The 14,231-nt window shown below is 40.9% G+C and overlaps 1 protein-coding gene across 1 annotated transcript; it reads right to left on the bottom strand.

The window, feature by feature from the left end:
* Positions 1 to 502: 502 nt before the first annotated feature.
* Positions 503 to 14,141, bottom strand: LOC136432017 (codanin-1-like). Its single transcript, XM_066423031.1, has 29 exons — positions 14,012 to 14,141; positions 12,576 to 13,270; positions 12,113 to 12,325; positions 11,576 to 11,799; positions 11,177 to 11,278; positions 10,691 to 10,772; positions 10,234 to 10,354; positions 9,685 to 9,797; positions 9,167 to 9,256; positions 8,941 to 9,016; positions 8,621 to 8,715; positions 8,264 to 8,371; positions 7,975 to 8,026; positions 7,748 to 7,801; positions 7,374 to 7,517; positions 6,669 to 6,835; positions 6,324 to 6,402; positions 5,934 to 6,026; positions 5,138 to 5,192; positions 4,627 to 4,751; positions 3,972 to 4,175; positions 3,202 to 3,293; positions 2,903 to 2,966; positions 2,588 to 2,666; positions 2,099 to 2,241; positions 1,777 to 1,819; positions 1,458 to 1,519; positions 991 to 1,054; positions 503 to 708 (listed from the first exon to the last, which is right to left on the bottom strand). The coding sequence occupies exons 1-29, from the start codon at positions 14,105 to 14,107 to the stop codon at positions 503 to 505; spliced, it is 3,741 nt and encodes a 1,246-aa protein (XP_066279128.1). The 5' UTR covers positions 14,108 to 14,141.
* Between the last annotated feature and the right edge of the window lie 90 nt (positions 14,142 to 14,231).

Below are 14,231 nucleotides of genomic sequence, written 5' to 3'. Positions count from 1 at the left end.
CAAATCACTGTATCTAGAAGAATGGCTTCCTGGATGGCCAATCTTTCACCTTTCAATACTGACTGGTTCTATTTTGCACTGCAGCTAGAAACTTATATGTTTATACAAGAGCTTATCCAAATCATTGTATCTAGAAGAAAGAGAAGAATGGCTTCCTGGATGGCCAATTGTTTGAATGTTTGTTCCTCATTTTTTAAATCTTTTGGAACTGTATGAGAGACAATGTTGTTAAGGCTTCAAAATACATGTAAAACTATTTGAAATGGTCAACCCTACATACAAGTATACAACCAGAACATAATCACCAGTCCTGAAGTTTTGGGGACTGATTTTCACCTTTCAATACTGACTGGTTCTATTTCACACTGCAGCTAATACTAGTTAGTCTTGCCCTGAGGAAGGTGAAAGTCACTGAAACGTCGGCAGGTGATAATGTACTGGTTATGTAGAAACAGCTTTGCCATCCAGTGATTTACTGACCTGATAAAACTTTTCACAGATGTCATCCTCCATAGAATATGATTTTATGTGAGTTTATGAAAAAAAAAAGCCACTGTACCTGTATGTTTGGTGATCTCTGCTGTAACAACAAGATGTTCTTAGGGGCCAGAAGGTTCTGGAAGGGAGGGGGGAGGGGCAGCTCACAGGCCCAGATCTCCTGAAGCAGGGAGAACACCTTGCTCTGCTGGTTCCCTTGGCTGAAGATAACTGAAAAACAAATGACCATACGTCAGTCACTGACGAAAGATAGTGGATGCTATCTAGAACTTCTGACCGTTTGAAAGATTTATCCAGTTACTTGAGTAGCATAAATGTCCATACAAAGAGATAAGTACAACTATAAGTTTGCAAAGCAACATTACAAACAACAGGAATGGCAAAGTAATACATGTATGTGCAGTGCATCAATGCTCATATTACATTCCATGTATTCTTATATTCTTATATATGATGATGATGATGATTCTTATACTGTTATCTGGTACTCACTATAAGCAGCAGCAGCTTCCACACTCAGGCGAGACAAGGACTTCAGAGAGGAGGTGAAGATTTCCTGCAGAACATCAAAGTTAAGATTCAACATCAACTGGTATCATATAAACAAGGATAACAACAAAAACTAAAGGGTAGACAGCACACCTCTGCTGAGGCAGCATACTGTAAATGTATTTACGTTTGTGTGGTTTTTATTTCCCGCTAAGGCGCAAATGGAGTGTTTGCTGTGGTTTTAAGTTGCGTCAGCGTTATAGTCAAATACTGCAGTATTGGACAAAAGTGTCCGCGGTGGTTTTAAGTTCCTAGTGAAACGGTCACTACGAAAACTGCAAACATAAAACCACCAAGAACATGTCTGCAGTACTTTCACAGTACATGCTTCTAATCTGCAATATTTTGTAATAGACAAGAATACATCAAGAAATAATATTAAGGCAGAGAAGTAGAAACCCCCTCCTTACCTGACTGCTCTGCAGCAAGTCTCTGGTCTTGGTAAGCACATCCACAAAGTCACTCTCACACACTGGGAACCACAAGACACACACAGTCATTCTCTAAAAACTCCAGACACATTGGAGAAGCAAAACATACACCACAACTCAGGTTAGATAGGTTCTATGCAATTTACGAAGTTCTTTCTTACTCCTGCAAACAATCATTGAAACACAACTGTTGTCATCACTTTTATAACCTATATGTCTGTAAAATCAGCAGAGTTGCTTTGATTATCGATAAGTGCTGTATCTGGCAGGGAATGTTGAATGCTGAGAATAGGCTCACCATTTTGACTGCTTCCAGGAGAGAACACTTTGCCCAGTAGATCCTGAAAGATTGGTTAAGATGTCACATACAAATAAGTCTGATGCTGCTGATCAGGATAAAAGATAGCTAGCTGCAGAAACACCCTGCGCACTTTCTTTAAATCAACAAAGAAGCAAAGATATTTTGACTACAGAATCAATTGTCAAAAACAAAACTAAGATATACTCCAAAACTAACAAGACAATATACAAAGCTACCTTACTGTTTCTAACACATAGTAAGACCAGTGGATAAAGTTAGCAGTGCCTTTGAATAATGGCATCCAGGGAAAGATGCTCACCTTGAGGTTTTCCAACACTGCAGATGGTTCTAGCTCAAGTTTTTCTTCAGCATCAGCACTTGGTCTTGGTAAACAGGCCTGTTGTTTAGCTGCCTGTTTTAACAGTCTATCATACTCTGCCTCCACCTCTTTCTGTATCAAAGCTGGAACAGACAGTAAGTTACATTGTACGTTTCTGTTTCTATATCAGCCAAGAAGATAGCAACTAAAACATGATAACTGATAAGAACAAATGACATCAGAAATGTGTTGCCCATCTCTTCCAAAGCCTATGAGTGCATAATTTTTCTTTCTTTCTGGTCGACCTTGGTTGAAGGATGACACTTTTTTTTTAGTTAGTAGTGCATGGCTATTTATCCAGGCACATTGGGTCACTCCTACTCTTCTCGATAAGTGTGTTGTGTTCTTTTACAGATAATTCTTAGTCTCACGCGTTCACACCAAATATCCCTGCATCATTTCATGTCAGACTGCAGTTTGATTGCATACCTGGCACTTTATCCCTTGTCCACCTGACCACCTTGTCATAGGCAAGTCTGAAGGCAATGCCTCCTGCTGTCTTTATGACCTGAAGTTAATAGAGGTAAAATAGACAGGCACCATTGGTAAGTTCTGTCGTTGTACATTACATGCAGGGGATGACTCCCATTGGGCAGAACTAAACTATAATGGACATCCATAATACAGAAATCACAACTGTATTTTATACTATAAATCAAAATGGTGAAATATACACCTATGGGGCTTACAGTACTAAGAAAAGCTCCAAGTCAGTCTCTAACCACAACACAAGCAAATACTAACCTGTGGGCTGATCTCCTCTGCCACCAGGCTGTTCAAGGCTTCCATCACTTTGGTTTCACAGAATCTGTGATCAAAAATAAAACAGGACATTTAGAATGACAGTATATATTGAGTTAACTGTATTTTTTATTTGAATTTATTGACCTGTTCTTTAGTCTAGCATATGACATTTGATGTACATGTATTGACTTACAATAGATAACACAACGCTAGTAGGCCATCCTTTGGCAGAATGGCTGGAATATGTAGTTACATAATGTATACTCTTATGCTCTACAGTTGAAGCAAGATTGTCAGACCTCTTCCCTGCCTCCTCTGCCTTTGGTCTAGCTTCCTCCACCACAGCTGTGATGATGGGTTTTGTGGCTTTGGTCTTCTCTCTTGCTCTCTCCTGCAGAGTATCAAAACAGTATTCAAAACGGAAGATTACATTTAGTGTTATTGCTTCACATCTAATGCAAATGGCAATGTATTTGGGCTCGGACAGAAACTAGATCCTAGGTCAGGAAAAGTTAGCTAAAAACTATTCTGCCATTACCTTAATACGGAGTGCATTTCAGAAGAAAATACTGTGGGTCCATTGCTCGCAATACAAGTGAAAAACAGCAGTGTCAGAACATTGTTTTCTGAATAACTTCATTAATAACAGAAAGCTACAACTTGTGCTTAAGGGGATGAACAACTCTGCAAGTTCACCACTAATAACTCTGCAAGTTCACCACTAATCACTTTTACTGTGAATTATCTCATTTGTGCAGGGAATAATAGATACCACCAGTTTTTATTTAAACTTTGTATATAATGATATCGTTTTTTAATGGGAGCTCATGTGTAAATACCTACCCAATTCAGACTTGCAAGTCTGCCACGTAGTATTTTCCATAAAGATTCAAGTTTCAAGGAATTAATTTCTTACTAGGTTTTTATAGTGTTTGAGGTTGAAACAATTCTATAGTGCAGTAGTATTACATATGAAACACATATTGGCCGAGTCATGAATTTGCGGTGGACAGGTCACCACAAAAACCGTGAAAATGAAATCACTGCAAACATTCAAGCTCCACAGTACCTCCTTGGTTAGTTTCTTCTCCTCAGACTCCCTGACATCTCCTATGTCAGTCCTGAGCTGGTCCCTCCTGGCCTGGACCAGCGGCTGCACCACCGCGGCGCGCACATGCTTGGCACAGTTGGACGACACACGCTCCACCACAAAGTCTGCTGTTCTCTTCAGGGACGGGGGCTGGTTGTGGAAGAAACTCTCCTCAAGCTGGAGCTGGGAGTGGCAGATATTCAAAAGTGCAGATGTATTCCTCAAACGTTACTTTTCTGGTAAATGAAAACATAATGGTCCTACCAAAAACATCCAACAAAGTACAGTCCGTCCTGTACATGCGACCACCTCTACATGTACATAAGGACCATTTGGACAATGTGACCACATTTTGGTGGTCACTTTTCCCATTTAGATAGGCACAAGAATCTTGTCTCAAGTGATTACCTGTCCACATAGACCAGATTTTATCAATAACGGTCCCCTTCTTATGGTCTTTTTGGGCAGTTTTGACTGTATATATTGCACAAGAAAAGCTAGTAGTAGTACATTGAGCTGTACTCTGCATTTAAATAATGGTGATGAAATGATGATGATGATGCATTTGACAGCCTAAACAATCACCTTATGAAGGCTAGCCACAATAGACTTTTGTGCTATATATTCACCATACCTGTATTTGTTGCTTTGACACTTCCTTGGGCTCCTGGTTGAATGATAGAGGTGTGATCTTCCTGAAGGAGCCGCCCTTAGAGCTGATTCCTGAGTCATACTCCATCAGAACAGCTCTCAGTTCACCTGCAGGGTCAACACATCAGCAAATATTTTGTAGACATTGGAAGCTATGAGTAACATTTGTTACTTGTTTGTTTGTTTGTTTGCTTGTTTGTTTGTTTGTTTGAACCTAAATTCATGAGAACCTTCAACTGGTCTGTAGGCCGCTTTTCATTGAGGTCACAAGGGTGGAGTTAAGGGTCAAATAAAATTTAGCAAACATACAGATTACCTGATTGAAGCAATTTTGTTAAAAGGATATCTTGATTTAATATTACTGTATCCCTTATTCTCAGCCTTAACAGACACAGGCATACATCCTAGAAAGTTGATTGTTTCTGTTGATGTTCAAACAAAGAATTTTTTTATCCCATATTTAAAGATTTTAAAAAATAAATTAGAGTAATTACCCAGGTATGGACAGCAGGTGTATAAAAGTTGCTGATCAACCACCTGGATGGAGTCCTGGAAGGATAAACAACACCAACATTTAGAAATAGTCTGACTGGAAAGAAGACAGGTGTTTTTCAATTAACAGATACAGTAATCTTCATCCATATACTGTAAATCTTCAAATGCTGGCTGTTTTATTTCCGTATGAACTCGTAACAAAGCAAATATGCATTTTCAATGTACTTTTACTTTATGTCATGCCTGGGCCTGATACGGGTGTCCCGGACCGTGTGATAACTATCCGGATCACATAGGGTTTGGGAGTGTTATCACACAGGCTTCCATAGAATATTTCGAACGCATTTCGAGCGCGCCGGTTGCGCGGCCGTCGGAAATTCGAATACCGGATTCGGAGATTGGAATCAATGTTGCTACAGTTTCTTGTTCAAGGACACAAAACTCCCTCAACTTCTGGCGCATTCCGCATTGAAATGTATGTTTTCTCGGGTGGGTATGACCAAGGTATGACATAAATAAAATACAACACGTTGTATTCCGCATCACCCTCGGTCCCAGCCCTACCGCGGGTCGGATCGCCCTCCGGCCTACGGCCGTCGGGCGATCCGACCCGCGGTGGGGCTGGTACCTCGGGTGATACGGAATACCCCGTGTTGTATTCTATATGTACTACAGACTTGTTTCAATCACAAGCACCATACAAACTTTCTACTTCTGCTATGGAATTAAGTCCCTGTGAAAATACATGAATTAACAGTATTCAGTACTCTATCTATATACCATACAAATACCTACCAGAGAGATACAGCTGTTCCTGTTGAAGTTGGGAACTACCAGCTCGTCAGCATCAGGATGGAGAGTTATCATGCTGGTCAGGATTGCTGGAACCTGGGGGGGTCAGAAATCAGGGTGAGAAATCATACACTGTGCAAGCAGCTTTTTCAATAAATTTCTATTTACCCACATTTAAAAATCAAATAGCACACAACTGCTGCCAAAAGCAAGTATCACATGCAAAATTAGTCTGAGCATTTAGCCTAATTGCTGTAAGGCTGTGAGCAGAAACATATCAATTATTCAAGATAATGTAAAGAGTGGACATTCCTCAGCCTCCAAGAAATGGTGACACAGAGACAAACATGAATGGAAATCTTTATGTTTACGTCTTGAAATAAACTACCCTACCTGGAACAGCCACCCTAACATCAGCAGGACAAGGAGCTGACTGGTGGAGAGGATACTGGAGGGAGAATGGTGGATGGATCTGAAATAAACATACAGGATTGGTCAATTCCATTTCGAGTACACTCCATCTTTATTAAAACATGTAGAAAAAAAATCACAGCCAACCATGATTTAAAAAAAAAAAGAACAGTCAACTATGATCTTTGAGACGTAGTCTTGATGTGATTATTGGTAATTATGTGTAAACCTGGTTTGAGAAATAAATGCATAACTTCAAGTAGAACTAAGCAAAGCTTTTTATAATGTCATCAACAATGTAAAATGAAGGGATGACTCCAACAATACCTGTGTATGTGTAAGAGGATGGAGAGTATTTCCTTGTAGGAGTCCAGTTTAGGAGCCATGGGGTCCATCATGCTGAGATACTCCACCACCCACGGGAGAGTCAGGATGGTACGACCCTGCTTCAGGCTGTCCTGTAGGTGCTTCAGGATGTCGATAGGCTGGCACACCTGGAGGGAAACATTTACAAATGTAGGTGGCAAAGTGGCCTTCTGGTTAGGGTTGTCTTGTGGTTAGGGTTGTTGTTGAATCTAAAGGTTTTGTGTCTGAATCCTTGGCAGGCTCGGCCTGACAGTGCTTTAGGCTGTCCTGTAGATACCTCAAAATGTCGATCGGCTGACAGACCTGGAGGAAAACATTTAGGTGGCAAATGGTCTTGTGGTTAGAGTTGTTGACTAAGGATCTTAGGGTTCTGGCTTCGAATCCCTGACAGGCCCCAATGTTGTGCCCTGGGGAAAGGCTCTTTATACCTATGTCCTCACAGGTGAAAATGAGAGACGGATGGGACACAAAAACTGTTGATTGTCATTTTACATGTTTGACTAGAGCCACACCTCCAGCACATTAAAGAACCCACCACACTTATCAAAAAGAATAGTCCTGTCTACGGGGTTGACATCTCGAATTGTTAGTACAACAGTGAAGTTTACCTGACTTCTTAATTGTCCCATAAATCTCTAGAATCTCTCTGGTGACAATGGGACTTACCTTGTTCCTGACAGAGAGTGCTGAGGCCATCATGCTCTCTGGCAGCAGCTGTGGACTGCGGTAAGGCAGGAAGACGATGAATCCCAGAAACTTTCCCAGAATTCTCAGGTTCAGCAGGCATGAGGCATAGGAGTCTCTCTGCTCCTGTGAACCCAAATAAGGACCTCTAACAGACAAGTACCTGCATATCTACAGCTAGATGCCAACAAAACAATCCTTAAAATAGAAATAAAAATATTTTCTATGCTGAGGACAAAAAAATGGTGTGTAGGTCAACTGCAACTTTGTCTTATGGAAAAGTGATGAATTGTTCCTATGTCTATGGAACAGAATGCACCATACGCAAGACAAGGGAAGGTTAAAGTTTTACGTACCTGATCAACACTGTCAGCTGTGTTGTCTGGCAGTCCAAACTGGGTGGTGTCAAGCTGTGCCACAAAAGAAACAAACTCAATACTTAATACAACCCTTGATTTTCATATTGCACAATTACGATGTTGAAATTAGACCACCTCTATTTCTATGTCTTTGACATTTTGACATCAAAAGGAACTGTCAATTTTATATTAGCAGGACGGTAAGATGACTTGAAAAGCCTTACCTCTTGAATCTCAGCTGAGAAGTTGTCAACTATCAGTTGGTTGAAGACATGGCTGGAAAAAGAAAAACAAATGTGATGCACCTTAATAAAACACTGAGGTGTAAAGGAAAATGTTTCCGCGGTGTTCTAAATTCTAAACTCACATTGAAACAATTCTGTAGTACAGTAGTCAAACAACTTGTAAGGGAGACATATTTGTGGTGTCATGAATTTGCAGTGGAGAGGTCCCCTGGAAATAAAAAGCCACAAAAGTTTCAACATTAGTTATAACATCTATTGCCAGCCTCACCTTGCTGCAGCCTGTAGGAAGTTTTTGAAGAACTCCTGGTGTCCAGGGAAGGCGGGAGGGGGGCATGGTCCTCCTGTCCTCCAGGGGGTGATGAAGCGCTCCTGCAGCCTGGGTGGGGAAGGAAATTAGCGGTGAGCGACAAGTCACCTTTTTTTATAACAATGCTTTAAATATCTTCACCAGTCCTATTAAAACAGGAACAAAAAAATCAAAACAACATTTTCACCCACACGCACGCAGGCACGCAAGCGCGCGCGCACACACACACACACACACACACACACACACACACACAAACACACACACACACAAACACACACACACAAACAAAAACAAAAAAACAAGCATACAGACTACCTTTTCAGTTTCTCTGGGTTTGACTTCCTCAGCTCGGTTAGCAGAGCAATGTCCTCCTCCACATCCTGGTCCTGAATGCTGTCTCCCTTACACATCTACATGGTTGTAATAAACAAAAATATCATTGATGTCAAATGACATGTTCACAGAGCTGTGAGGTTGTTGAATTTCTGTAGCACACTTCCTGCTTTCCCCACTTTGAACACGCAACTTGTGACAAATGTAACTTAATCAACTAACAACATCTCATCAGAATAAAGGCAATATACTGCACTAAGCAGCTTAAGAGCACATTATTGACTGTACATGTGTAATCTCACCCTTATGAGTTGTGACTGAAACAGACGGGCAAAGTGGATAAGACTGGCAAAGTCTGCTGTTGAGTAGAGCAAAATCCTACAAAAAACAAAGAGTCATCAGTTACTTAGTGAAACATAATTCATGCAACCACAAAAAAGGTTTTGTCACAACAGAATGCATCCACATAGTGTTGAAATTTCCCTATTAGAAGAAAGCACATTTTTTAATATTTGCAGCATAGTTTACCTGATCCTTTCTCCCATGGCCAGTTGCATGGACCAGTCAGGCTTGAGATGTTTATCCTCCCACTCCCTCAACAGCTCATAGAACTTGTCTCTGTTAGATGTGCATAGATACAATGTACATCACAATCCTATCAAGATATTCCCAAAGACTTGCTTTCCTACAGCACTGAAAAATAGCTGGTGTGCTATACCGAAGGGCAGTTATACAAGCTATACAGATCTAGATACAGATACAGAAATACAAGCAGAGGTTGAAAGAAGGTTCCTGCCCTCCTCTACAGTTTCAATCCTAGATTTATCATTGTATATACTATATATTTCTTCTACCTTACATATTTTGGAAGATGCCAAGCTTTGATGATTGCTTACACTATTTTCTGTCACGAATAAGTTGCTTGTAGGCTGACAAACCCTATATTCACATATCAGGCTTACGAATAGTGACAAACAAGTGTTAAAAAGTAAAACATTATACATGTATAAGTCGATACGTGTTTCCAAAACTGCATCATTGCATACCTGGTCTTCTTGAAAGTGTGGAAGGAGTGGTCGCTAGGGAAGTTGTGCCTGTTGTCTGTGTCAGACTGGAAGGGCACGCTGGAGATGGGGGAGGCTGTACGGATCTCCTTCGTCTGTTTACAAACACATCTCATACATCATACAAATAAAGTCAAATTTTCACATCATTTCCATCATTCTGTAAGTCACTATAATCACTAGTATGCCGTATGCAGGGTTGTGATAATTTCAATGGCTACTTATAGATGCATTTCGGTTTGATGGGACTTAATAGCATGCTAACAGGAAAGGGAGGTGTTTTAATTTCTTTTCGGGAACACAGAGTGCATTGCTGACAGAAAATCTGTATTGTTTGTTGTGTGATGACTTTGCTGTGGAGAAAGGAGAGGTCACCACGAAAACCACTAACATAAGTACATGACACAGCAATGAATATTTCAAAATTCAGTTCTAAATAAATTTCACATTTGTTTATTCATTAAAAAAACACCAAGTGAAATACACCTTTATTTCAGGACAACATTAAGCAAATGTCTGTCTGTTTCTTACCCTGAAGGGACAAGTGCCGTTAGCAGTTATGAGTGCCTGCTGCAGCGTGGGGGAGAATGTTCCTATCCTGGGGTTGTCAGCCAGAAGTCTTAATGTGCCCTTGTCTAGCAGTGACAGTATTCTGAAACAAAACAAAAACCAGGACAATGCCATAAAATAATGCGATTCAGAGATAATGCTGTTTCAGTATTTATGTTTCGGGAAAACAAATAAAGAGTTTTTATTCTACTGTCCTACAGATATATACTTAGCCTTTCTTTTTCAATTTATCCCGATGCTTTGTCAATGCAAAAGTAAGATCATTATCTGTGTACAAAGCTACAGTTATTAGGGCCAGTCTGTCTATAGAATCTCTAGAATCTCCATATAAAGCCAGGGTGTCTAATATTGCTTTGCAATGAGGCCCTCATTAGGCATTACAGCAAAACGTAAACATGTACAATAAGTAAGCCCTCACCTGAGTTGCTTCTCCAGGACAATGGTAGCAAACAGGACACAGTTGTGGACAGACTGAAGGTAGTTAGTGTCCTCAGGGTCTGCTGGAAGGAAAGTAGAGATCTCATAAGAATGTCTGAAGATACTTTTGAGCATGTGGAAAGTTACAGTATACAACCATTTAGATTTACATAGCGAGTTTTTGATGGATGACAACTGTTATGGCTAAGAATGTAAAAGTGTATGTGCATGGTTCCACATGTTGTTTCTTCTCAATCCATTGCAAAACATATAAATAGCATTCTATTCCAAGATGCTTGATCTCTTAGCTATCATAATCATTTGAAAATATCAAAAGCAAACTCATCATTATCATGATCACTATCCCTCATCTCAACCCAGAGGTGTAGCCCTCACAAAGTTACGTCACCAATACAGTTCATTGTAAGAAAATTAAACTAACATCCAGAGTACATGTTAGAAACAGGAGGAAAAAGCCTGTAGTTACCTAGGTTCTCCTTGGCTGGTGGTCCATTCTCACCTGTACCTTTGATGGTAAGTAGTTGGATGGTGAAGTGAAGTTCCACTGCAAGGTTGGGTGCAAGGTTCGCTGATGTGAAGAAGGTAAAAAATATAGAATGTTTATAAAGACTTGCAGACACATACATGTCAACTGTTTAATGGGTCCGTCATATCATTAATAAAAAAAAACAAGCAGCAAAAGCATTGAAAGAAACGTCTTATAGAAAGGTGTCATTTTTAGATTTTGGATTCAAAGCATGATGTCATACATTGACATCATTCAATGTCCAAGATTAGAAAATGCTGTGTTACACAATCTCTCGCTGTCAAGGATTGACTATTGACTTGGCATGATAGCAAGAACACATTGCGGTTGATGTATTACCTTGAATGCACTGGGAGTAGAGCTCTGCAAGTGTCTGAATCACATCCTCATGTGTGACGAGGTTCCTGTCAGCTATTGTCTCGCTCACACTTGACTGTCTCATGAGGGCAGCCTTGGTGGGGGTCAGTATGGAAGCCTTGGTGGGGGTGACACATGGTGCAGGGTGGGACTCATCTTTGGGACTGTCTGCATTTGTAGGGACACTATCACTCAGCAGTCTAGACCTGTAGCAAATAGAGAAGACATAATAGCACTGCAAACCTATAAGATGTCAAAATCTCTAAAGTATGAAATCAGAACTCTAACATGGTGTATCTAACGGGGGGCAGTGAAGGGTAAGTTATTTGTGGTTATTCCGAATGGGTCCAGCCGTTTGAACATGCAACAGCATCCTCATGCATTCGAAGAGTATGGCCGTCTTTTGCGTTCTTCATCTTTTTTTTTACAGAACTATCATTGTAGCGTGGCTGTACGAGGTAGTAATGAAATTGATTGCAGATGTTCTTGTTGATACAAACTGTATTTCTAACGACGAACCTCTCCATCTTGAGCAGTTCCCGTTCCTCCTGCAGTACAGATGTCCTGGACAGGGCCTTGGGAGGACTGCTGAATAAGGACCTGTGGTCCTGTGCTGCTGGGGAGGAGGGAGCTTCTGACAGGGGAGTGGAGGTAAAACACACCCTACTGCTGGGGCGGGAACCATCCTTGGTGACGGGAGTTGGGGTGATGCGTCTGGATGGAGTTATCTTCCTGTAAAAGGCAATATTTCTATTAGGTACAAATAGGCACTTGTGGGTCTGAAATCAAGCCTCAATACTTTGTGCAAGCACAACTAACCCTCATGAGACGGAACAAGAGACGATAAACAGGAAGCTGAGTGTGTGTGATAGCATACAGCATTACCAATACTACTAAAAGTAAAACAGGTTTGAAAGCTGAATGACAATCAGTTCAAGTGGGTATCGCAAATGCAGAAAATAGAACAAAGTTTCAAGCTCACATGGGTGATGGGCTCCCCATTGGTGGAAAGTCGTCCATGTTTCCCAGGTTAAAGACAGCAGGCTGGGGCGGAGGCTCTGATCTTCTTTTCCCGATCTGAATCTCCTTTGTTTCTGTGGAAGGTGTTCCCTTTCCCTTTCCTCCAGATTTCCTACCAATGTGCGGAGATGCACTGTAGTTTCCTCGGTCCTTGTCCTTTCTACCATGGCTGGCAGGATTTGGACTCTTTCTCTTATTGCCTGATTCTGGAGTCTTGAAAAGAAATTCTCCTAGGGTAATCTTCTGTTCTCTTGGAGTTTTTCTGCCATGGAAAGGACTAGGACTAGGAGAGTTTCTGCTACTATTATGGAGGATGCTGGAGAAGTGGGAAGAGGATTCCCCATCGGTGAAGCTGTCACAGATGGACAAGTCCTGGGAAAAAAGAGAACTGTTTTGGTTGGAAATGTCTGCAGTTGGCTGAGGGTTTGGACTGACAGAGAACAGCTGAGTTCTTGACGTGGATGCTTGTCTTCTTGAGACACTGCTGGACTCCTTGACTTTCAAATGCTTGGTGGAGGGTGTCTTGACAGGTGTTTGCACAGCGGTCTGCCGACCGTTCAGGAGATGTCCCGTCTTGTCACGCAGGTAGTTCAGGAAGAAAACTACAAACTCGTCTTGGCTGCAGCATGTCAGCAGGTCACAGGAAGCTGCAACATCCTGCGACACAATCATCACAAAAGTTCAGTTCATCACAAATCATGCTATGAGACAAGTTTTGAAATATAATTTTGTCTGAGTTATAAAACACATAAAACACATTGAATTACAGAAATACATGTGGGGTGTTCAATTAAAAAAAACAGGTTTTCTGCAATCATCTTATAATGAAAATCTTGTGACCTAACTGAATTCTAATCAATTCACGAATGATCATTGGATTGAACCTTTACCAAGAAGGTCTGAAAGGACTCAGTTGATGGTGAGAGGCAGTCAACAAAAGATTGAACATGATTTCACAACTTCATAACAATGACCGGTAAGTAGTCTATTTGAAAATCGTAGCTCATGACTGAAAGCTCAATGTGAGCGTTATTAATTATTCTAAGGAGGTTTTAATAAACCTCCTTGATTAATTTCCTGTACATCGTTGTGTTGAAATTGATTTATGGTAATGTATATCCCTGATCAAAGTCTGCAGTTGGCCACCTTAAACCCATGCGAATTTTCAAGTAGTTGGTGCTTGCATACCAACTTCGAGCTTTGTGCACTCTTGTACAGTCCAGCTGTCTACAACCAAAATATTATATAGTTTATACAGCTGTCTTCGGTCCCTTCTGTGAGCCTTCTGTGAACTCGCCCCCCTCCCCAATAAGTGCAAAAAGTAGGTTACCAGGGGTGTATAGCTGGTGCTATCCGTACAGAATACAAATTACTATCAGGTTCTTCCAACTGCCTTACCTGTCTCCCGCTGCCGTCTTGACTAAGCCACTGCAGAACGATTTCTAGACTCAAATCTCCTCTCAGATCCAGCAAAGTTTTCAAGATGGCCGCCATTTTCCCACATAGATCTGGAAACGAGGCTAAAACGATTGTGCCTGTACATCAAAATAACTGACCAATCATAGAAAAGCACTTTATTCCACTGGCCAATCAACGACAAGTGTTGAAATATTGGGGT

The sequence above is a fragment of the Branchiostoma lanceolatum genome, chromosome 4 (genome assembly GCF_035083965.1).
Source record: "Branchiostoma lanceolatum isolate klBraLanc5 chromosome 4, klBraLanc5.hap2, whole genome shotgun sequence".
Classification (NCBI taxonomy): Eukaryota; Metazoa; Chordata; class Leptocardii; order Amphioxiformes; family Branchiostomatidae; genus Branchiostoma; species Branchiostoma lanceolatum.
This window is presented reverse-complemented; position numbering and strand designations above follow the sequence as displayed.